At 46.5% G+C, this 24,888-nt stretch overlaps 2 protein-coding genes and 1 long non-coding RNA gene across 8 annotated transcripts; 2 read left to right on the top strand and 1 right to left on the bottom strand.

Annotated features, from left to right (window-relative positions):
* LOC116078029 lies at positions 1–20,597 on the bottom strand. 3 transcript variants are annotated; one of them, XR_004113402.1, is made up of 4 exons: positions 20,039–20,597; positions 10,990–11,053; positions 10,644–10,827; positions 1–18 (listed from the first exon to the last, which is right to left on the bottom strand). It is a non-coding gene; the product is annotated as an uncharacterized LOC116078029 (long non-coding RNA). The 3 variants fall into 3 exon arrangements; XR_004113400.1 differs by lacking the exon at positions 1–18 and having other exon boundaries at positions 10,379–10,827; positions 20,039–20,596; XR_004113401.1 differs by lacking the exons at positions 1–18; positions 10,990–11,053 and having other exon boundaries at positions 10,379–10,827; positions 20,039–20,591.
* On the top strand, positions 7,750–19,667 carry Xaf1 (XIAP associated factor 1). Of its 2 annotated transcripts, none has more exons than XM_031352950.1 (6): positions 7,750–7,880; positions 9,699–9,834; positions 11,508–11,703; positions 13,383–13,471; positions 14,646–14,963; positions 18,322–19,667. In XM_031352950.1, exons 1-6 carry the CDS (start codon positions 7,849–7,851, stop codon positions 18,361–18,363), a joined length of 813 nt encoding a protein of 270 aa, XP_031208810.1. In that variant the 5' UTR covers positions 7,750–7,848; the 3' UTR covers positions 18,364–19,667. The 2 variants fall into 2 exon arrangements, with proteins under 2 accessions (XP_031208810.1, XP_031208811.1); XM_031352951.1 differs by having other exon boundaries at positions 7,808–7,880; positions 9,607–9,834.
* Positions 20,327–24,888, top strand: Fbxo39 (F-box protein 39). Of its 3 annotated transcripts, none has more exons than XM_031352947.1 (4): positions 20,327–20,452; positions 22,226–23,334; positions 23,749–23,925; positions 24,547–24,888. In XM_031352947.1, the coding sequence occupies exons 2-4, from the start codon at positions 22,309–22,311 to the stop codon at positions 24,673–24,675; spliced, it is 1,332 nt and encodes a 443-aa protein (XP_031208807.1). In that variant the 5' UTR covers positions 20,327–20,452; positions 22,226–22,308; the 3' UTR covers positions 24,676–24,888. The 3 variants fall into 3 exon arrangements, with proteins under 3 accessions (XP_031208807.1, XP_031208806.1, XP_031208808.1); XM_031352946.1 differs by having other exon boundaries at positions 20,345–20,612; XM_031352948.1 differs by having other exon boundaries at positions 20,359–20,488.

Here is a 24,888-nt window from a genome sequence, read left to right on the forward strand (position 1 = left end):
GTTGTATAAGCATAATACCTATATAAGAGTTGAAACATATATGTTATATTGTAACAAAAATAATCTTAAATTTTGTATCAATATACAAAAATTTATACCAATGAAAACCTTAAATCTTTATCAATATACAAAATTCTGTATCAATTAACAAAATATAACCTCAATTTTACATCAAAATATAAAGACCTCTACCAATGTAAGACTATGACTATAATTTTTTTTGTTTTAGATTCAATAATCTACCTCTATTTGTCTAGTTTCTTATAATTTCTATATCCCCCCTTTTTCTTTTCAACTGTTTCCCTTACCCAAGGAAGATAGAGAAAAGGAAAGGAAAGAGAGAAGAAATACCTGAATCTAACCTTTTTATTTCATTTTCTCCCTAAGACCATAATTATTTGTAATCATCCCTTAAAATGACAACATATCTGTAACTCATAAAATGGCCAAAACTATCAATCCCAATTTAAGGGGCTGGGATTGCTTATAATTGCTTTCTGCTGAAATGGGGCAAAAAAAAAAAAATCCTTTGGGGGGGGGACAAGAAAATTAGAAAAATGGCTAGTCTTTAAAAAGCTAGTTGTAGTATTTGTTGTGCAGTCTCTACATACTGAGAAAAAGTGGGCTTCAGTGACGGCCCAGCTGGAACAGTCTGCAAGTCTGGACCAAGTGACCTAGCTGCTCTGAAGGTGAAAGACCAGAAACAGGTCTTTAGAAGCAGCAGCTGGAGGCATTGTGTGTGTGTGTGTGTGTGTGTGTGTGTGTGTGTGTGTGTGTGTGTATCTCCAGCCACACACACACACACACACACACACACGTCCCAGTCAGTTTCAGAGTTGTTAAATGTGAGCACCATGAAGGCAAATCTCTCTTACTCTTGTAAAGGGATTGTAAAAAAGCAATCCTTTAAATTAATCCCTATGATGGGTCATTCCTTAGGTAAAAAGGAAGGCAATGGGATTTCAGGCTGTAAAGAGCCCATTGGCTGAATGACTTTATTGATTGCTCTCAGATCTGTCAACATCTTCCGTTTGCCAGATTTCTTTTTAATGACAAATTTAGGAGAGTTCCAAGGGCTGATGGACTCTTCTATGTGTTGAGCCTCTAGCTGGTCTTGGACCAGCTGTTCTAGTATCTATAATTTTTCTTTTGTTACAGGCTATTGCTCAATCCAAACAAGTTGTTCAGTCAACCACCTTAATGGTAAGGCTGTTGGTGCTTTATCAGTAGTGGCTCCCTCAACCAAGGTTGAAGAGTTAATCTCTGCTATATTCTGTCTATGAATAGCCTGGACAGTCTGCAACTGTCCCCAATAACATCTTTTGTGTGTGTGTGGTTTTTTTTTTTTTATCAGAAATACCTCCTCTTTTATGGCCTGTCTCTAAAGTTGGAAGAATGCTAATCTGTATTTCCCACTATTGCAATAGTTCTCTGTTGAGGTTTGGTCTTGCTGTCTTTGTAATGCTAAGTGTGGGCCCCAAGACCTGGAGCCTGCATATAGACTGCAAGTGACCCTACATCCAAGTTATTTCTGATTGATAAATAAAGATACCAACAGCCAATAGCTGGACAGGAGAGACATAGGTGGGGTTTAGGATTCCCAGGCTGGGGTGAGAGGAGAACTAGGAGAAGGGGAAGGAGGAGAAAGATGCCATGGGTGATGAGTCATGAAAGCAAGGTCCTAAGGGCTGGCCAACTAGAGTTAAGAGCAGCCCAGATAAAATAATAACTCAGGGTTATCAATAAAAAATACATTCTAATAACAAAAAAATCTGCCCAGCTCCCATGCTGTTGAAGGCTTATTGTAAATATAAAGTTTGTGTGTGTTTTATCTGGGAGCTAAATAATCAAAGACAGGGTAGGAACCATGAGCTGGGGTTAAAAATTTCTACAACAGATCTCTTCCCCATAAGTTCTCTGTCTGCCCCATATGGCCTTAACTTTCCTGTTTGACCTTCTGGTCCTATACATTTAATCCATTTAAGACTTTGTTGTGCCTGAGACAATGTCCCAATCCCTAGGAGCTACATAAATACTCTTTGAAGTGGCCAAGCTGGATTCCAGGAATCTTGTGATATTAAAGTTACATCTGCCCCACTAATCCTTCAATCTCAACTCCATCCAACTGTAATTTTAACTTTGGTCTCTTAGCATTTATAGTAGTCTGCCACAATGTTTTTCAGAACCCTTAGGATCTCTTGTTTTATCTTTAGTTGCTGGTTGATTTTCATTAAGCGATTTCATTGGGTTTTGAGCACTTCTGTTTGTCCTATTAGACCTTGAATTTTTTATTGTTTTTCAGAAATGTCTTTCTTTACCAGACAGGAAATGAATGGCTCATGTTTTTTGTTGAGCCTTGCATGAAGCCCCTTAGTTTTCCCGAAATCAAAGAATTCCTTCGTATATCTTTGGATGACCTACATTCATGAAATATATACCCATTTCTTCCACATCTTCGACATTTCACAGAACAATTCCTCCCAGAATTATTACTATCGCAGAAGGATTTCTCCTGAGGAAATGTTTGTTACCATGACTTAGGGAATGAATTGATCCTTTATAGCCACAGCAATGGAGATCTTGTTTTTCTTAATCTCCTGTAATTGTTTGTCCAAACACAACTGGATTGTGAGCATTTTCTTCTCTGTCCACAGTAGTTTTAATCCATTCATTAAAAAGGTGCAGACCTTGTTCTTAATGCTCTCAATGCCCTTTTGCATTCATTAGCATATTCTTTTTTTTAAAGATTTATTTATTATTATACCTAAGTATACTGTAGCTGTCTTGACATACCAGAAAAGGACGTCAGAAGACATTATGGATGGTTGTGAGCCACCATGTGGTTGCTGGGATTTGAACTCAGGACCTTCAGAAGAGCAGTCAATGCTCTTAACCTCTGAGCCATCTTTCCAGTCCCTCATTAGCATTTCCAAAGCTAAAGATTCAATTAAAATTTCTCTACCATGTGGATTTGATATTGCCCTTCATATTGTGAGAATCCACTTCCTACAGACAACTCTGAGTTACTATTTACTAATTTCTATGTTCCATCCTGACTGTTCTTGACCCAGCTGAGCAGCCCTCTAGGCCATGTTCTCTTGGTTCTTTCACAGTGGTGGCTCTCCTTCTTCCTTGTGGTCTCTGCCCCAGGAAACATAACACCCACCCCCACACACACACACTCCCACTATGTCTCTTCTCCACAACTATTGGCTGCTGGTATCTTTATTCACCAATTAGAATTAACTTGGGGGCCAGTTCCCAAAAGCTATATGCTGACTCCTAATCTTGGAGGCCAGCACTTAGCATTAGAATACAAACAACCTTAGGCCAAACCCACTATACCTCTCCTGGTGCCTTCTCCTCTCTCCTCTTCCTTCTCTCTCTTCTTTCCACCCCACACAACCAGGTAACTCAAAAACCCTCTTGCCTCTAATCCCTGCAATAACTGGCTGTAGCCATTTTATTTAACCAATAGTTTTAAATTAAGGATGAAGGTTTGTACAACAAAAGTTGGTAAATGTGAGAATTCACTCATAGGCCTAGACCTTCAGGTACAGAATTTGGCATTACCCTCCATAGCAACAGACCAAGCCTCAACAACTGATAACACAGTTTCCTTGTTAGGAGCATACTTGTTAATCTCCACATTCAGGAGGTAGGGGTAAAAGGATCAGGAGTTCAAGGCCACCCTCAAACTGAGAAGATGTTGACATTAGCCTGGGCTCTAAGAGACCCTGACTGAAAAAATAATTAACAGAAATCAATAGAAGAATCTGGATTTATTTATAGTTTGGCCAATGAGAACTCAGTAGTCTAACCCTTCTCCATGTCTGAGGCTATCTTATAATTTACAGAAAGTCATGAGAAAAAGGCTAAAGACAGATATAAATTTAAGGACAATACTGGCTAATTGTTTTTTTCCTGGGAGGAAAGGAATATGGATCCCCTCCATTCTCTGTCCCAGAGACAGGTTTATTAAGTCTGAGCCAAGAAAAATGGGATCTTAAAGATGCCTCCATGGCTGGAGAGATGGCTCAGTAGTTAAGAGCACTGACTGCTCTTCCGAAGGTCCTAAGTTCAAATCCCAGCAACCACATGGTGGCTTGCAACAGTCTGAAATGAGATCTGACGCCCTTTGATGGTGTGTCTGAAGACAGCTACAGTGTACATAGATATAATATTATTATATTATATATTAGATATAATAATAAATCTTTAAAAAAAAAAGCCTCCATTTTAAGAAAGAAAGTAGTCTGGATGTCTCCTGGGATGGAAACTCACTACCCAGAGTCTTTGTCCCTAGGTCACTTCCTTTAATAGGTATGTGTTGATCCTTTCCATCTTTCTTTGGTGGTCAGCTTCAAGTTCAAGACCCCTGTATGCCTGTTAAGTACACTGATTTTGTAAGTGGGGGGAAAAAAGATGACAGTCTCATGGCTGAAGGGAGGGTCACAGTATCTCTTTGTAACATCTTTCAGCACAGAATCACAGTCACATTGTGATCTTGATACATGAAGTGCTGAGTCATGAAGCCTAGGCCAGGCTGGGTTGTTCTGTTTCAAGCCCCTTTGGCGGTCATTTTAACGTCTGTTACAATTTTTATGGTTACTGAACAAAAATCTTATAATGCATGGTAGGTTGACAGACCACTGGACTCCATTAAACTTTAAGGCTGGGGCTATGAGATAGCAACCCAGGCCTGTTGGGGACCTCTTGCTTGATTTAAGCAACACCTGGATCTGTATAAGGTTTGTCCACTTTTATGTAGCTCACCTGTTTGATGACCATGCCCTCAGTCTTTGAGACTATGATAGGTTTGTGTCGTGTGTTCTGAATAGGACCACCAAGAACTAGACACTTTTCCTTGGTTACAGGTGCAACAGAACACCTATAAAACATACACCTGTAACTTAAGAGAGGAAGATCTCCTTTTGACCCCCATTTTGAAGGGGAAGATAGTTATCTTGTTGCTGTGATTGGAGGTGGAGTCACTAAGGAGACAAGCCTGGGGATTTGTTTCCAGAGAGCTTTGACTGAGGCAGAGAGAGCAACTGGGAATGGGGGCCGCAGCATCCCACAGGTTGTGGTGAACTGATAAGAAAGTGAGCTGAGCACCAGGACTTGGCTTCCTCCTCACTCAGACTCAGTGTGACCAAGGCCTCAGGCTCCAACCACCATGCCTTCCCCACCATGATGGACTGTACCCTCAAATGATGAACCCAAGTCATCCTTTCCTCTTCTATTTATTTATTTATTTGTTTATTATATCTAAGCACACTGTAGCTGCCTTCAGACACACCAGAAAAGGGCATCAGATCTTATTACGGATGGTTGTAAGCCACCATGTGGTTGCTGGGATTTGAACTCAGGACCTTCGGAAGAGCAGTCAGTGCTCTTAACCGCTGAGCCATCTCTCCAGCCCCCTTTCCTCTTCTAAGTGGAGAGTATTTTTGCCACAAGTAGAACGGAACTCATACAAAGGGACACTAATCTGTCGTGGTGGGGAAGCGTGGCAACGGGCATGCAACAGCTGTCCGTTAGCTGGCACAGAGAGCAGAAAGTGATCAGAGCTAAGCAGGGTTAGCCTGTAAACCCCCAAGACATACCCCTCATTAACCTGTTTTCTCTAACGAGGCCCCACTCCCTGAAAGCTTCACAAGCTCCTAAAACACCACAGTCAGCTAATGGACCAGTATTCAGACAGAGGAGAATTCACATTCAAAAGGTGGCATGAATCCTTGGAGGACCATGTTATTGGGGAACAGTCATTCAAATTGGCTCAGAACAAACCAATTCTTCTTTCAGGGTAGTCGATAGAAAGCATTGTGATTTTTTATTATTGTTGTTTTTTTAGTCATACTAAGGATTGAATCTAGGGTCTTGTGTAGGCTAAGCAAGTTCGATACTACTAGCAACTTGCCCAGCCCTAACAGTTAGCTTACAGGTAAAGAGAAGGCATTCTATAATGACAGTAGGGAATATAGTAAAGTTCTCAAGCCAATAACATAGCTGTCTATTGTGATTGTCAAATACAGTACACAATATTCAAAACATTTGTGTGTATAGAGATCAAAAAACAACTCCGGGAAACTGGTTCTGTCCTTCCACCATGTGTCTCCCAAGGTTTGAACTCAGGCTGTCAGGTTTAATGGCAAGTGCCTTTATCTGCTGAGCCAGCCCTGTATTAAATGTGTGCTATATTTTTTTTTTGTTTCTTAATTTTTATTTGGCATTTTAATATATGTGTGTAGTGCAACATAATCATGTTCACACACACCTCTGCTTTCCTGCACCCTGCATCCAAACCAAGGGCACACAAGTACAAGTGACTCACTGCTGTGTGTAGCATCACTGAGCGACAAGACTTCTGCAGCCCTTCAGGTGTAATCTTATGTGGCTACTGAGTTATGTACGGGTGCACTGTTGACAGAAACAGCATTATTCAGTGCATGGCTGTATTTGTGAATGGATCAGTTGTTACCAAGATATAAGTTGTGATAGGTGTGTGTATGTCTGTGTATGTCTGTGTGTGTGTGTGTGTGTGTGTCTGTGTGTGTGCATGTGTGTGTTAAATCCCAACGCCAAAGCCTTATGCATGATAGGCAAGTGCCATACCACTACCTCTACTCCAAAATCCTTTGGCCATTTTCATTCATCTAATGATGCCCTGATTTTTCCTGTGGGGAAAAAAAGAAAATGAGCACAGGAAGCCAGCAAATTGTTCTATAGCCACTGACTTCCAGAATGCACTGTGATAATGTTGGACATGGGGTGCCTTTAACAGAATTTGTTTTCTTTGAACCTCATAAGGTCAGCTAGTCTTGCTGGGCAACTTCCTGGGGTTGTGGCACCTCCTGGGAACAAATCTATACTGACACAGCAAGCAGCAGTTTCCCATGCAATTCCTAGGAGCACCTGGACCTTAAAGTTGCCCCAGTGTAACCCCGTCAGCCAGGAGACAGCATCCAGGAGGCTGAGATGACTCCAGCTCCCAGTTATCTTGTCTGGATCTGAGTGCAGCTCCCCCAGCTCCATGCCTGTGGCAGAAGAGTCACACCCTGGGCCACATTGCCTAGGAACTTGTATGCAGGTTATTTTGGCCCTTTGGATGCCTTGGTTTTACCAACTGAGGATGGGATAGCAAGACCTCTTCACGGTGCCTGTCACCTTGGCTTCCATTACTGTTTGCCATTATTGTTTGTGTGTGTTTGTTTTGTTTGGTTTTTTTTTCCCAGCAGAGGACAACCTCAGGAGACACACAGTTATCCCTGGCCACTCCCAAGATTTGCCCCAAATCCTGCAGCCTGAGCATCCAGCACTCCGAACCCCCTGCTCAGTTCCTCAGACTTTCTTTTCAAAGTCACCACAAACTGGAATCCACACAGGGTACAGGGCATGCGGGAGCTGCTTCTTCAGGGAGCAGACTCAAGCTTAGCATCAAAGGAGAGACCAGACAGAAGCAGAGTGGAAGAGTCACTGCACAGGCTGAGAACGGGGAGGGAACCCAGATGGAAGCAAAGCCAGTCAGGGAGGGAAGGGGAGGAAGAGAGGAGCTGTTGTGCTGCCCAGAGGAAACCTGACAGCTAACCCCCACCCTGCAGGTCACAGTCACAGTAGCACAGAGGCAACACAGGATAAGAGGCATGGCAAAAGACTAGCGTACACTGCAGAATGGCCTTCTGGGAGTGTTGAGCTGCTAGGATCTGGGAACCGCCCCTGGGCTGAGAATTCTGAAAGTCTCCTCCCTCCCTTCCGCTATGAGTCAGGCTGGGAAAACACTTTCAGTTCTGTTTTCTTGTGTGCAAAGAAACTGAAACTCTACAGAAGTACTCCAGGAAGCTGACCATGGAGGATGACTTCCAAGTGTGCAGGAACTGGTAAGAAGGCATTTTCTCCAGGGCTGGCCAGAGAGAGGGCCAGAGAGCAAAGCAAACAAATTCTGAAGTGAAGAGGAGGATGTCAAAGGGGACTGGAACCTCTGGAGTGAAGAGGTTCCAAATCTCTAGGTAGAGTCACTGTTCCCCCTTAGCACGGGTGATTCAGGCTGGCTAGTCAGCCATGAAGTAAGGAGGGACTGGTCCCTAGCAGGCTATTCCTGTCAGAGCTAGTGTGGGGCCCCAGCAGCATGGTCTTTCCACCCATCTGTGAGGGGAAACTTGTGTGAATGTGTGTGTGTGTGTGTGTGTGCGTGTGCACGTGTGCGTGTGCACGTGTGCGTGTGTGTGTGTGTGTGTGTGTGTGTATGTGTGTGTGTGTGTGTGTGTGTGTGTGTGTGGTTTTTCAAGACAGGGTTTCATTGTATAGCCCTGGCTATGTGTCCTGGAACTCACTCTGTAGACCAGGCTAGCCTCGAACTAAGAAGTCCACCTGCCTCTGCCCCCCAATTGCTGGGATTAAAGGCATGCGCCACCACTGCCCGGCAAGAGAGGAACCTTTGAGAGATGTTCCAGGGTTATTCCTGTCCTCCACCTGACAAAGGAGCTCGGAGGTAGAACATGGAGGACAGAGCAGGAGGCCAGGGGCACACCTCCAAGGAAAGAGAGCTAGTCTCTCAGCAGACCCCACCTGTTGCAGTAACTGGGGTAAAGCTCCCCAGGGACCTTTGTTCCACTTCACCTTTCAGGATCTCTGGAGTGTGCTGGCAGGCAGAACAGAGAGGGCAAACAGAGCAAGGGATGTCCCTCTGTGCAGCTGTGGGGACAGCTGGATCAGGCTAACAGCAGTGAGGCCATGAGCCAGATCACGGGGCCCCAAGGGCACTTCCCCTCAACAACTGGTCCTTTAGGGATATAGCCTGCTTACTTTCTCCTGCACTGCCATCAGCATGAGCAGGTGGAATGGGCAGGCAGCATTCCTGGTGATGAGCGTGTCAGAAGAGGACACCCTGCCCTGCAAGTGAGAGACTCCACTGGATTTCAGCTGCTCCCTGGGTAGCCCAGGGAGTAGAGACAGCTGGGTAGATGGACTTCTGCTCTTGAGAGTCGGGAGACCCTTGGAGGTTCTGGAGTGTGGTCAGGGCAGGGTTGTAATGCCTACTGCTGTGCTTGGTTGTCCTCATGACGGCCTTTCTAGGAGATAACTGGAAAAGGATAAAACTTTACCTCTGCCTCCCCCTCTCTGTGGGGGTGGATGTGGGGGATGCTGGGGAGTGGTTCTGGGCACTGAGCGTTGCACAGAGCAGCCAAGCACTCTGAGTTGCATTGTCCCCAGTTTTATTTTTCCTTTTCCGTTTGACACAGGGTATCACTAAGTTTGCCCAGGCTGATCTTTAACATAGGTAGGCCTTAATAGTGATCGTCCTATCTTAACCATCTCACCTGCGCCAAGCTAACCTCACCCTAGCTAACTTGTACATGTTTGAAGGACACATCTTGACCCATGGCACTTATTTGTGAAACCATCCTACAATCTAGAACATAAAATCTATCATCACTCTTGAAAGATGCCTGTTGCCCTGGTAACATCTTCCTCCAACTCTCCTGGCAGGGTGGTACTTCGCAAACTGCCCTCACACTTATTTTATGAAAGTGAGTTTTTCCTGTTTCACCAGCATTGGCAGGGCAGGAGCGCATCATCAGCACCACTGTTTTTTCCCTGCTGCAGGCCTGGAAAGAGCTGATCCCAGGTATGCAACAAGGCTTCATGCTTTATACTGAGGCACTGTGCCTTTCTTTCTCCCCTACTTCATCCTGAAGCAAAAGAAATGTGGCCTCTCTCCACTTCACGCTCCACGAGGCCCACTGCCTGCGCTTCCTGGTCCTTTGCCCGAAATGTGAGGAGCCCATCCCAAAGTCAAAGATGAAGGAGCATATGGAAGCTGTGCATCAGCAGGTGAGCAGGTGGACAGGTGGGACAGAGGCCTAGGGGGTCAGCAACTGTAGCCCAGCCTTCCCTGGCCTGGTGGGTAAGTTATTTAGCCCCTCCATGTTTGGCCTCCATTTTTGTTTGTGCTGTCCCCAGTTTCTCCCTTTCTATTTGTGACTCTAAGACTATGGGTCTGGCGGAACCAAGGATCCATTTCAAGAAAGGCTAACTGTTCTTCAGAGACTTCTGAGGAGGAGGCAGGAGGGCCCAACTCAGTCTTCTTCCCTACCTTTTTGAGTCAGTCTCTTTCTGAGAATCAAGCTCAGGCAACCATTTAGATTCAAGCTGATCCAACAAACACTTCTTGAGCCCTAGGCTGGGCACAAGAGGAAAACTGGAGCAGCCACTTTTGGTCTCTGCCCTCTAGGATGTCATGGACCAAAGTCTGAAGCACAGCTAGCACCACTGATATAAGGAGAGGCCAGGGGCTGGGGCTGAACCCACATCTCTCTGTACTTGTGTTTGTATCCTAGTTATGGTTACTGCTTTGATGAAACTCCATGAAAGCAACTTGGGGAGGAAAAGGTTTATTTGGCTCACACTTCTATATTACACTGTTCATCCTCAAAGGATGTCAAAACAGGAACTCAAAGAGAGCAGGAACCTAGAGGCAGGAGCTGATACAGAGGCCATGGAAGTGTGCTGATTATTGGCTTGCTCCCCTGCCCCACCCCATGACTTGTTCAGCCTGCTTTTCCTTATAGAACCCAGGACTACCAGCTCAGGGATGGGATAGGCCCTTCCCCAATCAATCACTATGTAAGGAAATATCTTACAGCCAGATCTTAGGGAGGCATCTTTTCAGTTGAGGTTCCCTCCTTTCAGATAACTCTAGCTTCAGTCAAGTTGATGTAAAACTAGCCAGAACAGTTTGAGTAGTCTGGACTATGTCAGCAGAATGTGCAAGCTCTCCCTTGCTGAAGTTGGAGTGAATTCTCCTCTATAGGCAAACAGGATAACCTGGGAAAATGACAGAGAGAAGAAGCTAGTCATAAAAAAATCCCACCATAACCACTACCTCCCCACCTGAATAGCTAGAATGATGGAGAACCATCCCACCCCAGAGATGCAGATTCATATGCATATGTACATACTTGCATATATGCATACATGCATACATACATGCTTGATGGGAGATTTCCACCATCCATGAGTTAGTTTTGTTAACTTGACGGGCTGTGGTCACCTAAGAGGAGGGAATCTCAGTTGAAGAATTCCATCAGATTGGCTTGTGGGTGTGTCTATAGGCAATTTCCTGATTAATGACTGATGTGAGAAATCCCAGCCCACTGTGCTAGGTGGTCCTGGATTGTAAAGAAAGCAAGCCAAACAAGCTGGTAAGCAATATTCCGCCATGGTCTCTGCTTCAATTCCTGCCTCCGGGTTCCTTCCTTGAGTTCCTGTCCTGGCTTCCCTCAATGATAGACTGTGGTGTTGAAGTATAAAATGAAATAAACCCTTTTCTCCCCAAGTTGTTTTTGGTCATGATGTTTATCGCAGCAACAGAAAGCAAACTGGAACAGTGAGCCTAAGGAATTCCTAATCCCCAAGGACACTCTGCCTCTTATGCTTGCCAATACTTTCTTTGATTGGCTTCAATTCCCTAGGAGGTTGAGCCTATGTCCTCCATCTTTCCACAGACCAAGGAGAGCCAACAGCACCCTGCCAAGTGCAAGTTCTGTGAGCTGGCCGTGCAACTCAGCAATCTTGATGTCCATGAGTCCCATTGTGGCAGCCGGACAGAGCATTGTCCACACTGTAACCAGCCCATCCCACTCCGAGTACTGGCCCAGCACAAAGATGTGTGTCAGAGAGCAAAGGGCAGACCGGAGGAAGGTGAGCAGCAGGGAGAAGTTGGAGAAGGAGAGGGCAGCTTCCAAGGCCAGACGGTCTCCTGGGCAGAGTGTAGGTAGAAACCTTGGCAGCACAGGAGAAAAGAGTGACCATTCCGTGTATTTCCACTAAACTGGAGCAGCCTTCTTGAGTGTCTGCAGTAGCCTTCAATGACTTGTTTTCAGGGAAAACAAGAGGCCAGGGATGAGTGTGTAAAAACTCACACTTGAAGAGGGAAAGCCACGGGGAATCCTAAACATGTACGTCTTTCATTACATTCCAAAGACATAATGCTTGCCTAGTAAGGTGGACCTGAATCATCCTATAGGTGAAAACACACAGAGAGATCAGGAAACAAACAAGACTGGACATTCCAGCTTCCAGCACTAAGCTAGATCCTAGGCTATTGCATGTTTTTATCATTTTGTAATTAGAAGAAGGAAAAAAAAAAAGACAAGCAGAAGCAGCTTGAGGATGGATGGGTTTACTGTGGCTCACAGTGTGAGGCCTTAACAGCCTTGATGTGTCGGGGAAGACATGACCACAGGAGCATGAGGCACTCTTCACTGAATCCCTGAACCCACAGTCAGGAAGCAGAGAGCCACAAGCCATGGGGCTGGGCTAAGAAACCTGCACCTAGCACCTGACTTCTTCCAGGGAGGCTCTACCTCATAAAGGTGCCCCAACTTTCCAAAACAGCATTAGTAGCTAAGGTCCAGTGTTCAAACACATGAGTTCACAAGGAGGGCAGAGTGTTTTCATTCAAACCACAGCAATTAGCGACGGCCAGATGGAAGGCTGCTGCTTCAAGACAGGGTTTGTAGATCAGTTTTCCAATATCACCTCCTCCTCCCTCTTCTCTTCCTTTCCCTCTCTCCCCCTCCCACTTTCTGCCTCCCTCTCCCTTACTCCCCCCTCCTCCTTCCCTGACTCCCTTCCCTTACTCCCCTTCCTCCTCCTCCCCTCCTCCCATCTCTATCTCCAGTTCCAATACCAGTGATTTGAACCTAGAGCCTCACGCATGCTCTACCACTGACCTCTTTCTTGTCTGTTGTTGACCCAATTCAATGACCTCTTTATAGGAGAGTTTGCCAAGAGTACAGATGTGTCAATATGACACATCTTTCGTGGACTTCATTGGTTGTTTTAATGTGATAACATGCAGAGAAACTGTGAAACCCCTTAGTCTAAGTCCCACCAGGTCAACGCTCTACCCAAGGTCAACATTGGCTGGAGGAAATGCAGGAAGTATGAGATTTCTGTACTTTTCCTTCACTACATTGTGCGTGGGCTCCCACACAAGTTCATTGACAGCTTCAATACAACACAACTTTAACACTACGATGTTATAACACCTGGTTGAATTGCAGAGCTGGGAACGGGGTAGATTTGGTCAATTAGGCAGACTGGGCAACTATGTACAGGCCCTTTCAATTGATTAAAAAACAGTTGTGCTCCGGGAAGATGTCTCTCCATCTGGGTCATCTTCTGCCCTGAGTACCGCTGTAATACAGACGGTCGTCCAGTAAGCCTTTCCTGTGTGGCTAAGGCAGCTAACAGCATAGCAAACCTAAGACCAGGCCAGCCTAGGAATGCTCAGGAGTACAGGCCCTGGGAGAAACCAGGGGAAAGACCGGCTAGCCATTGTCAAGGGCAGTCATTTGTGACGTTTGTTTACTCAGGAAAGAAAATTGTATCATCTCCTAGAAGAAAAACCCGTTGTGATATTTGCAAACAAATGATTCCAGAAAATAAGTATGCCTCCCATATGGTGAGTAGCAATTACCCACTCTCTAACTGTGCCATGAGCCAGTTCATACTCTAAAAAGCAAGGTTCTGGATACATTTTGCAAAGCACAGTTATCAAAGGTTCTGATGTTCATTATTTCATTTATTTGTTTTGCTTTGCTCCAAGGTTTCCTTTGGGCAGATTTGTATAACTGGCTTTCATTTTTGCCTAGCCCATCAAGGAGCAGCTCTGACAACTCCCCATCCCCCTGATCTGGCCCCCCAAAACCTGGATTTTAGAAGGATGTATCCAAACTTCCATCCATGGAACATGGGACTTCTTTCTTCTAGCAAAGTTAGCTGTAAAATTGAATGTCTGCCTTATATTACCCAGCATTTAAAAAAAATGTATTTACTCTGTGTATCTGTGTCTGTGTGTCTGTGTGTCTGTGTATGTGTGTCTGTGTGTCTGTGTGTCTGTGTCTGTGTCTGTGTGTGTCTGTATGTGTCTGTCTGTGTGTGTCAGTGTTAGTGTCTGTGTGTCTGTGTGTCTGTGTCTGTGTGTCTGTGTGTGCCTGTGTCTATGTGTGTCTGTGTGTCAGTGTCTGTGTCTGTGTGTGTTTGTGTCTGTGTTTGTGTCTGTGTGTGTAGTGTGTCTGTGTTTGTGTCTGTGTCTGTATCTATGTGTCTGTCTGTATCTGTGTGTCTGTGTATCTGTGTGTCTGTGTGTGTCTGTGTGTCTGTGTCTGTGTGTGTATGTGTCTGTGTGTGTGTGTGTGTCAGTGTCTGTGTGTGTCTGTGTCTGTGTCTGTGTGTCTGTGTCTGTGTCTGTGTGTGTGTCAGTGTCTGTGTCTGTGTATGTGTGTGTGTCTGTGTCTGTGTGTGTCAGTGTCTGTGTCTGTGTGTGTGTGTGTGTGTCTGTGTGTGTGTCAGTGTCTGTGTCTGTGTGTGTATGTGTGTGTCTGTGTGCGTGTGTGTGTGTGTCTGTGTGCGTGTCTGTGGGTTTTTGCTGAGTGAAGGTCTTATAGGAATAGGTTCTTTCTACTGTTTGAGTTCTGGGCTTTAAATTCATGTCTTCAGGCTTGACAACAAGCACCCTTACCCACAGAGCCATCTTGCTAGCCTTTATCCAGGGGGAAGCCTTTCAGGTGATCTCAGCTGTCTTGTCAAACTATTACAGCTGAAGTAATAATTTCACACATTATTCACATTTGCAGAAACAATGTTCAGCCCCAACAACTGTGACCCGTATTCTGGACAGAAGCACAATAGTCATTCCTTCAACCCTTTCATGTATGGAGACTGGAAATCGAAGATCCACAGTGAGTAAAGATGTTCGTCCAAAGACAAAAATTAGAAACAGTTCAACAAAGCGAGAGACAAAGGACTCAAATGACACTGTGGATCTGCCTTTGAAGTCTGGGCTCCAGCAGAGGGCTACTCTTCCTAAAGGAGATGAGACGGCCTATGACATTCTCCAGAACTGTTGTCAGTGCCGAATCTTACTTCCCTTGCCCATTCTAAATGAGCACCAGGTACCTTGTTCTCCCTGTATCCCTAACTGCCTTCTCTCCTGGCCAAAGAACCTGCTGCACAGTGTCTTAAAGCACCCCAGCCTTGGGGCGGTGGGGGGGGAGCTTCCCAGTGTTGTGGCTGGCCAGCTCCTGCTCTGCCTCCTGCTTCTGTGTGTCCTTGTGCAGTCTCTCTGGCTACCTGGTTTGTGTAACCTCCCAGTCACTGAATGACCTTTGAAGGAAGAACTGCCTATCTCCTCTCTGTGTCTGCATCTGTATCAGACCCTACCTGTGGCAATACTCCAAGGCTATAGTGTGAATGATGGAAGCCCAGGGCTTCCAGGAGGAGATAAGGCAGCAGGTCCTGGCTCCAGGTGTGAAGGTGGCTGGTGGCTTGCCTCTAGCATACCCAGAGCTGGCCTTCTCATCCTCAATTTTCCATCCGAGGCAATCTTCTTTTGCTATGGGGTTTAGTTGGTTTGTTTCATTAGTTGCTTAGGTCTTGTTTGAGTTTGGGGTTTTTTTGTTTGTTTGGTTGGTTTGGTTTGGGGGTCTTGTTTTTATTTTTTCCAAACCAGGGTTTCTCTGTGTATCCCTGGCTGTCCTGGAATTCTGCTTTATAGACCAGGTGGGTGTTGAATGTAGAGAGCTCCACCTGCCTCTGCCTCCCCAGTATTGGGATTAAAGACATTCACTACCACCGTTCTGCCAAATGATTGTTCCAAATTATTGTTTGTTTTTTTTAAAGACATTTGGAGAGGAATGAGTTTATTTCACCTTACTGCTTGGGGAAGTCAGGACAGAAGGCTGGTGGTAGGAGCTGATGCAGAGGTCATGAAGGAGTGCTGCTTCCTGGCTTGCTTCTTCCTCAGGGCTTGCACAGCCTGCTTTCTTATAGTGCCCATGCCCACCCACCCACCAGTGAGTGGTACTGCCCACCACAAACTGGTCCCTCCTCACAGCAATTATCAAAAACATGCCACACTGCCGGGCAGTGGTGGCACACGCCTTTAATCCCAGCACTTGGGAGGCAGAGGCAGGTGAATTTCTGAGTTTGAGGCCAGCCTGGTCTACAGAGTGAGTTCCAGGACAGCCAGGGCTACACAGAGAAACCCTGTCTCGAGAAAGAAAAAAAAAAAAAACCATGTCCACGAATTTGCTACAGGCCGGTGTGATAGAGACAGTTTTCTCATCCGAGGTCCCTCTTCCCAGATGACCATAGTTTGTGTCAAGTTAACAAGGTTAAGCAGCACAGTCAGTCAGGTGGAATGGTGAATTCCTGTAATCCCAGCACTCAGGAAAGGTGAGGAGGGCAGGGGCTAAAGGGATGGCCAAGTGGTTAAAGAGCTTGCTGTGCAAGCCCGAGGATACAAGTTCAAGTCTGCAGATACCATGCAAAAAGCCAGGCACGGTGACACATTCTAGAAACCTCAGTGTGCTCGGGGAACAGAGACAGATGGGTCCTAGGGACTCGCTGGCCAGCCAGTCTAGACAAAATGGTGAGTTTAAGATGAGCAAGAGACCCTATCCCAAAACTAGGCAGAGATACATCAAGAAAAAAAATACCAAGATGGCAATCTCTGGCCTTTACATATGGGAGCATGGAGTTATATGCACACCACACAATTTTTTAAAAAGGAAAGCTGAGAAAAGAGGACCCTGAATTTGAGGACAGTCTAGGCTAACATAGTGAATTCAAGGCCAACTAAGTTAAATAGTAAGACCCTGTGCCAAAAATTAAGTAAACAAACAAACAAATACACGGAGAAGGGAAGACTAGGTAAGTGGTTCAGGGGTAAAACATTTGTCCATCATGCAGGCAGAAGGCCTTAGGTTCAGACTTCAGCCTCACATGCACACAATCTAATTCTCCCCTCTTAGTCTTCTCCAATCACATCACTGAGAACCACAGCAGCCTGTGGGTGTCCTTTCAAAGCTTTGTCTTCTCAACATGAACCCTATCAGCAAACCAGGACTGAACAGTCTGTGGCCCGTGTGTTATCTTAGAATATTCATCACTCTGCCAGTTGCCTTTCCCCACCCCAGCCCCAGAGGTGCAGTCCTTCAAAACAGGAGATCTGAATCTTTTTTCTATTTTATTTATGCATTTGTGTTTTATAAAAATGAACTAATTTCATTCTGAGTGGGGTGCTTCCACACTTTTCTCCATCTTTGTCAGACTTAGCAAGTAGAAATGCAATATGCCCAATCAAATTTGAATTTCAAAGAAATGGGGACCATTGTTTTAATCTAAGTATGTCTGCAGAAAGTGTAAGAAATTTACCATTATGGTCCATTTTCAGTATGAAAATGTGTTTTAGTGTGAAAGTACATTTAGAGCTCATTAATGAATCCCAGGTAAGCAGGAGACACTCTGCCCTTGTCTTCTCCGGCTTGCAGCTAGCATGCATCTGCCCAGGTGCTTCTTAGTGTATGTCAGGGTTGAAATGTTGCACAATTGAGCCCCCACACTAGGATAGAGGAGGCTCTCAAACCACCACCACCATGACCATCACCTCCACCACCACCACCACCACTATCACCACCACCACCATCACCACTATTACCACCACCACCACCACCACCATCACCACCACCACCTCCTGGGGAACCTATGGAAAAAGGTAGGCAGAAGTTTTTCACACTTGAGAACTATAAAAACCACATGTACCAAATGGAGCACTAACCATTTTTGCCTTTTCTCTAGAGACTGTACAAGGTTGTAAGCTGCTTCAACTCCTTGCTTCTGTTTTGCTACTTTGACTCTCCCAGACTCTTATTATGAAGGGAGGATCATTGTTTCTCACACAGTGATTCCTTGGGTCACTTTGAAGTTGATTCTTTGAAGTTTAAAGTCAATGGGTCATCTGTATTTTACCCATGAGCCCTGATATACCCACATGCAAACATGAACATTTGGGAGTATTGATATACACATCCCTCCATCCCTTAGTTCTGAGCCCTGGCACTAACCAAGTAAATAACACGGCTCGCTAGTTGCAGTGGCTACACAGAAGATGTACATGAGTTTCTCTCCATTGACCCGTGATGCCCGCCCACCTCCATTAGGTGCTACCCCAAGTCTCCAGTCACCCTCCCTGCTCAGAGCCTCTTCTATGCAGTCCCATCTCAATCTCAGTCACAGAGCACCACCACCCCATGGTTCAGAACAAGGGACAGCAACACCCAGAGGCAGTGGTTCAGAAACCAGCAGAACTGGAGGGATGCGGCCTTGGTAAAGTGCTGGTGTAGTGTTCTAAAGAGGCCTGCCTTTGACAGCCCCTGTTGATGGGGAGGACCAATGACAGGAACACCAGGAAACAGCTTCATAACTTGCCTCCCACGTGAAGCTTTTTAACATCTGTTTTCATTTCTTTAGGAGAAGTGCCTGAGGTTAGCTCGTCAAAAGAAACTCGAGTGAGGAGGGCCAGCTGGATTCTGAAGATCGAAGAGTGCCAGTTCACACTTGCTTCCCAGTTCACCCTAGCTTCCCCAGCTTCCTTTCCTAGTGGTCACAGCTTTGTTTTCTTTACCAGTCTCAGTAACCGAATTCCATCCCCCCTTTAATTTCTAACTGTTTCATACATACTCACAATGTATTGTAATCATACTTATCCCCACTGCCTTCTGCTGCCCCAACCCACTCCTACGAACCCCCTTTCTTCCCAACAGCTCCCTGCTTTCACATCTTGAGTCCATGTTTGAGGGCTGCTTGTGTGTGCACGCATACATGCTAGCACGCACGTGCTTATCCAGGCCTTGTGCCATCAGTAACCACAGCTGATGTGTGCCCATTTGCAACAGCCACGGCCATCTGAATCCAGAAGAGAGCATCTGATAGCACTCCACCATGTCCCCTGGGCCTTGGGAGGGATGTATCATGTTGGGCTCAGGTGAGGGTACTCAGCTGTCACACTTAGCACTTTGGGTGGTCTTTATGGAGGAAAAGAGACAGGCTTTCATCTCTGGGCAGAAGATGCCTTTTCCCTCTTCTGAACGACAGGTGACCCGGAGAAAAGAAAAGGCTTTCGCTTCCTGCACTGAACCTCTAAGCACCTAGGCCCAACTGCTGGCTTGGTTGCTCAAGAGACCCCTGCTTTATCCTAAGTTTCTCCCTGACCTTTTTCTTTACCTTCCTCATTGGTGCTTCCAGATAAGACAGGTTAGGAATATGAGGCCTGCAGGGGGAGATGAAGAAAAGAAAGGAAGGAGGGAAGGAGGGAGGGGAAAATGGAAAGAGAAGGGAAGGGAAAGGAAGGGGAGGACAGGGCAGGGCAGGGCAGGGAGAGTTAAAGTTCCCAGAAAGTCTTTGTACTGAGTATTCTAAAAAGGCTGATTGTTAGAAGGGCAATGGTTGTGGGGAGTTTAGCATGATGCAGGGCCATCTTGAGCTACCTTAAAATGCTGCTAATTGCCCACATCTGTGCGTGACCTAACATCCTGTGACTCCTAGGTAAAGTTTTGGAACATGTGAGCAGATCCCAACTGCTAAGAAAGTCATCACATGTGCATCTGGGGCCTATAGCAAGGTCTCCCCGCTTTGCTATAACTGCCTACCTGTGGTATCACCAGAATTTGTAAAGTGACTTTCTTTGTTCGGTTATTTCAAAACTTCACAGAAATTGTTTACCAAGGTCAGAACACAGATATCTGAAGCAAACTCAATCTGTATTTCTGGACCATGATCACTCATTTGGCTCCAAAATAAACTATCTCTGCATCTCCTTAGAGCTGTGTTTTTCAAGTCGGTGATGGGGAAGGTGGCAAGGTGAAGCTCCCCCTCTCAGGGGTAGCTGGGGAGGGGGTGTGCAGATGAGGTTTAGCAGTAAAGTAAGTGGCTGGGGCAGCTTCTCTGATGACAGATACAATATTAAACTTTTAGCCCTAGGCATCAGCATAAAGGTTACCCACCCGGGTAGGGAAGGGCCAAGGGTTATGTGTGTACCACCTTCTGAAAGCTGGAAAGGGGAACTGACCTCAGGTTTTGTTAGGTTCAAGCTATGTCGCCCACCCTTTGGGGGGGTGAGGTGTTACCTTAATCTGAGGATAGGAGAGTGGAGGCCCATGGCTAGCATGAGGATGGGAGGAGTCCTCACCTGGGCTCAAAGCTCCCGGAGGTCAAAACTGGAGGGAACCGACCTGAACACAGAGTCAGGTTCAGACCTCTACGCTGCTATGCATAGAGGACTGGGTAGAGCGCCTGGGGATCCTCTCCAGGTGCGCCTACTTCCAGTCTCCCGCCTCTGCCTGCCCTGCGTGCTTTCCCGGTGGGTCTGTGCAGCGCCCTCTTCCTTCACCTTCAATGGATCTGGCAACTCCGGGTTTGGGACTCAGCAGGCGCTAGCAGAGCCAGTGGGTGGCTGCGCGTCACAAAGGCGGCGGCGGGCTTGGCCCAGGCGAGCCCAGGGCTCCTCCCCTGATGCTCTCGGAGTCGGCGTGGGAGCAGCAACGCAGGCGGAGGGGCAGGCGCGCTCGGCGTCCCTGTAGCCCGAGCCGGGCGCAGCGAGCCGGTAACGGGTGGCCCGAGGCACCCACGCACCCGGAGGGCAGTGGTGGCCCCGCGCATCCGCTAGGCCCGCGTGGGAGGGGCGTGCCGCCCTGGTGACGGGACAGCCTTAAGTTTCCCTCGCTGGTTGGCAGCTGTGTCATATTATGGTGGACCAAGCCCAGGTTTGGGATTACTAGCATGGGTTCGGATCCCACACCCCATACACTTAGAACACCATCTCACTAGGAAACTCCATTAAGCTCCTAACACCCCTAGATTCTCTTTTTGCAAAATGTGGGTGTTTTCATCTTCATAAGGAAAATGCAGAAGTACCTTACTAATAGCAGCTTGCTCTTACAGAGCACTTTCTACCTCCAAAGTGTATTCCCTGGATCAGCTCGTTTTAATTTCCCAAAATTAGGAGAAAGGAATTACTATTCCTATGGTCAGACTAGACACTTAGACACAAAAAATTTTACTAAGATCACAATAGCCACTAAGTCCCATTGCCTCCTGTCAGTGAAAGTGCTATTCTCATTTATTTGGAGGATCCTTGCAAACAAAAACAAAAACAAAAACAGAGAAAAACAAAAACACACAGAGAAAAACAAAAAATCCTCAAACTCAGGGGGCAAGAGGCTCAAGAGGTAAAGCACTTGCCCTGGAGGTGAGAGGACATTAGTTCGAATCCCCAGGACCTATAGAAAGTTGCAGCTATAATCCTGGCTATCCTACAACACGAGGGGAGGTGTAAACAGAAGAGAGCTCGGGAGCTCTTGCACTAATGGCAAATGAGATCCTGTCTCCAACAAGTTAGAAGGTGAAAACCTATACCACACACACACACACACACACACACACACACACACACACACTGTTCTGGGAAGCACCCCATGCCCAGTTTATGCAGTGCTAGGGATTAAACTCTAAGCTAGGGTGTGCTGGACAAGCACTCTATTGCCAAGCTATATCCCAGCTCTTGATTTGGCTTTTTAACTGTTTTCATTTTTCCTGATTAACTTCTTGCCTCTCGATCCATGCTATCCCCAGTAGAGGCTCATAACCTGGGACAGTTTGTCCATATCAAAGTTTTTTTTGGTGGGGGGAAGGTTGGTTTAGTTTGTTAAACAGTTTTTGCAAGTTCAAGGTGTGCAAGCACTTGTTCTCCCCAGCAGTGTGAGCACATCCCATGAATTCACACTTCTGGGCTCTATATTATATTCCACCTGTAATATAATCAGCTTCTCCTCGACCACTAGGCCAGCCTGGGCTGCCTTGCAGATCCTATTCATCCTACAAAATTTAGTTCATCCATCACCTCCTCTGAGAAGCCCTAGTCACTTTCCCCTTACATGGAAACTAGTTGCTTATTTGTGCTATCCCCACAGCTTTGTGAGCATGCCTGGACCTCCTCACTTCTCTCGACATGCTAACACTCCTTGGTGTTTTCTTTGAGACAGGATCTTGTTACATAGTCCAGGATGACTGGGACTCACTGTGTAGCCTAAGCTAGCTTTGAGCTTGTATGCCTTCTGCCTCAGCCTCCTGAGTCCTGGGATTACAGAAATATGCCACCATAGGCCGCTTCTCACTATGCTTAAATTGGATACTGGTCTGTGTCCCTAGATGAACTATGCCATCTTCACAGGTGTGGGGTGTATCCTGTATTCACCAGTGAACAACTTACATCTGGTGAAGTGCCTGATACAGTACAGTAAAGGCAGCGAAAGTTTGTTCAATTTGGGTTTGATTTCTACCTGGCAGGTAACAAGTCTTCCTTTTTAACCCCTCACAGAGAACACGTGATTGTATTCTTTCCCCATTTTGGGAAGCCCTGCTCACCACACCACTACCCTGCATGTACATCCGGGTACTTTGATGGATGAAGACAGTGAAGTGACCCAGCCCCAAGAGCAGAGCTGCTGGGCCACTCTGCCAGATGTGTGCCTGCGACGTGTTTTCTGGTGGCTAGGAGACAGGGACAGGTCCAGAGCTGCCCTGGTCTGCAGAAAGTGGAACCAGATTATGTACTCAGCTGACCTCTGGCGATATAGGACCATCACATTCAGCGGAAGGCCATCCAGGGTACACGCATCTGAATTCGAGTCAGCACTCTGGTACGTTAAGAAATTTGGCCGATACCTGGAACACTTAGAAATCAAGTTCCTGAACCCTTACAATGCTGTCTTGACCAAGAAGTTCCAGGTCACCATGCGAGGCCTCCTGTCGTGCCTGGGCAAGAGTAACAACCGCCTGCGGTCCCTCTCCATCCAGCACCTGGAGCTGGATCGGCTGGTCTGGAGAAATAGCATAAGGGGTTCACTCATCAAGAGCCTGAGTTTTTTCTTAAAGAAAATGGGCAAACACCTGGACCATCTCAGCCTGAAAGGAGCCCGGCTGACAGTGGAGCAAGGCTGCCACATCCTCAACTCCCTGAGCTACATGCGGAATGAGAACTTGGCCTCAGAGCTCAACATCGAAGACTTCTTCAGCCATCACCTGGCTGTCTACGGCAGCTCGCAGTTCAACAAGGCCATGGCGACATTCCACAACTTGGCATTCCTGACCCTCAACTACAACTGTATCTCCGACGAGCTGCTCGAGACCTTGAGCGAGAACAATGCTGGGACCCTCCGGACCATGAACATCAAATGCCATGTTCATGACCCTCACGGTCAGGTAGTCTGGGGTATGTCCTGGGCCAAGCTAGCCAGGCAGGCCAGCAACCTGAAGGTGAACTTCTTCTTCGAGCGGGTGATGAAATATGAACGCCTGGCCCGGATCTTGCTGCAGGAGATTCCAGTCAGGAGCATCAGCCTGAGAAGCTGCTATTTCAGTGACCCAGACTGGTCCATGAGGCCTACTCTGACAGAGCTCCTGCCCACCTTCCGGAACACTCTGCAGGTGAATGGCAAGTCTGACACACACACACACACCCCGGGAGCTCTTGTTCACAGGAAAGCCTACTGCCTGTTCTGGGCTGGGCTTCTACATGTTCCCTTAATTCTTTGTCAAAGTTCTAGATGTTACTAAGCATATTCTCAAGCCTCCCACAACACTGTCAAGACCACAGATGAGAAAGCCATGGTCAACCAAGAAAAACTCCCTCATCCTTAGTGTAGAGCTGTGATGCCTGAGCCAGGAGGCGCCTTGCTGGGGACAGACAGCTCCCTACCTTGCCACTGGCTCACAGCAGTACACAGGTGGCCCTGTGGTTCCTGTGATAAGTACTTAGCACAGGATGGGAAGAAACCTCCCCTGAGCTGTCCCAGCACCTCTGTCTCCAACCCCAACCCCCAATCCCTTGTGCTTTTCTAGAAGTTAACATTTGAGTTCAACAATAACCACGAGTCTCTAGATGAACAACTGCATCTCCTCATCCTGGCCTGTCGGAAGCTGTTTTACTTCAAAATCTGGGCTTTCCTGGATGTTAAGTTTGTGGAGCGGATCCTGAAGAGCCAGGAAGAAGGGCAGTGCTCCCTGCGCACACTGAAGGTAAGGACCCTCCGCTGCTTGCATGGGGTAAAGCAGGGACATCTAGACTTGGCACTTTTGCTCTGGTGCCTGTCGGAAAGTGGGACAGGGACAGATATTAGACAGGCACTGCCCCTGAATCTGTCCATGGGAGAGGACCAGTCCCACCCACATGATCTGCAAGTCTCTTCTGCTCTGTCTCCTTTGGGTTCTACATCTGTGAATCTAGCCAACAACGCATCTTTACTGAAGATATATAGGATTTTGATGTTATTCCCAAAACTTAACATCTGAATTATAGCTGGCATTATAAGCAACCCAGAGATAATTGGCAGGCACTGTTCCATTTTACATAAAGGACTCAAACATCCATGCATGCATCTTGGTATCCAAAGGGGGCCCTGGCATCAATCCCTTGTAGATAGCAAGGGAAATTCGCTTGGGGTTTTTCTGATTCTACCACTAATTTTGTATGTATAGATGTATTTGGATGGTTGCTAGATCCTAAGTGATGTAGTCACAGTGCGTGTGTGTGTGTGTGTGTGTGTGTGTGTGTGTGTGTGTGTGTGTGTATGTGTGTGTGTGTGTGTATATGTGTGTGTGTGTGTGTATGTGCATGCACATGTTTCTTTATTGGCACAGGTGAGAATTTATACAAACCGATACGAGACAAATGAAGAGGACAGGACTCTACGAGAAATTTACAGGAAATACAGAAAGCTGATCGATTCAGAACTTAACTATTTTGTCATCGCCTACCCCATGATGTAAAGAGTGCTCTCCAGAGGAAGACATCTAGATGCACTTTGAACCTGAAAACCTGGTTCTCAGTGAATTACATTTGGGGGTCCCATGCCCTCATCCCTTTTTCTTCTCTCTCCTTTAGCCAGTTCCACCCCATCATAACCAGCCTTGTGAAGGCTAGACTGGTGGTGATGGCGAGGCCCCAACCATCTTTAAAGTGCTATCTTTACCAACATCCCA

The sequence above is a fragment of the Mastomys coucha genome, unplaced genomic scaffold (assembly GCF_008632895.1).
Source record: "Mastomys coucha isolate ucsf_1 unplaced genomic scaffold, UCSF_Mcou_1 pScaffold5, whole genome shotgun sequence".
Classification (NCBI taxonomy): domain Eukaryota; kingdom Metazoa; phylum Chordata; class Mammalia; order Rodentia; family Muridae; genus Mastomys; species Mastomys coucha.

Bases quoted from the DNA above. Each gene is read 5' to 3' on its own strand.
- Xaf1 (XM_031352950.1), top strand. From the start codon at position 7,849: ATGGAGGATGACTTCCAAGTGTGCAGGAACTG. The intron at 7,881-9,698 runs GTAAGAAGGCAT...TTCATCCTGAAG, and splicing joins TTCCAAGTGTGCAGGAACTG to CAAAAGAAATGTGGCCTCTC. The intron at 13,472-14,645 runs GTGAGTAGCAAT...TCACATTTGCAG, and splicing joins ATAAGTATGCCTCCCATATG to AAACAATGTTCAGCCCCAAC.
- Fbxo39 (XM_031352947.1), top strand. From the start codon at position 22,309: ATGGATGAAGACAGTGAAGTGACCCAGCCCCAAGAGCAGAGCTGCTGG. The intron at 23,335-23,748 runs GTGAATGGCAAG...GTGCTTTTCTAG, and splicing joins CCTTCCGGAACACTCTGCAG to AAGTTAACATTTGAGTTCAA. The intron at 23,926-24,546 runs GTAAGGACCCTC...TTATTGGCACAG, and splicing joins GCTCCCTGCGCACACTGAAG to GTGAGAATTTATACAAACCG.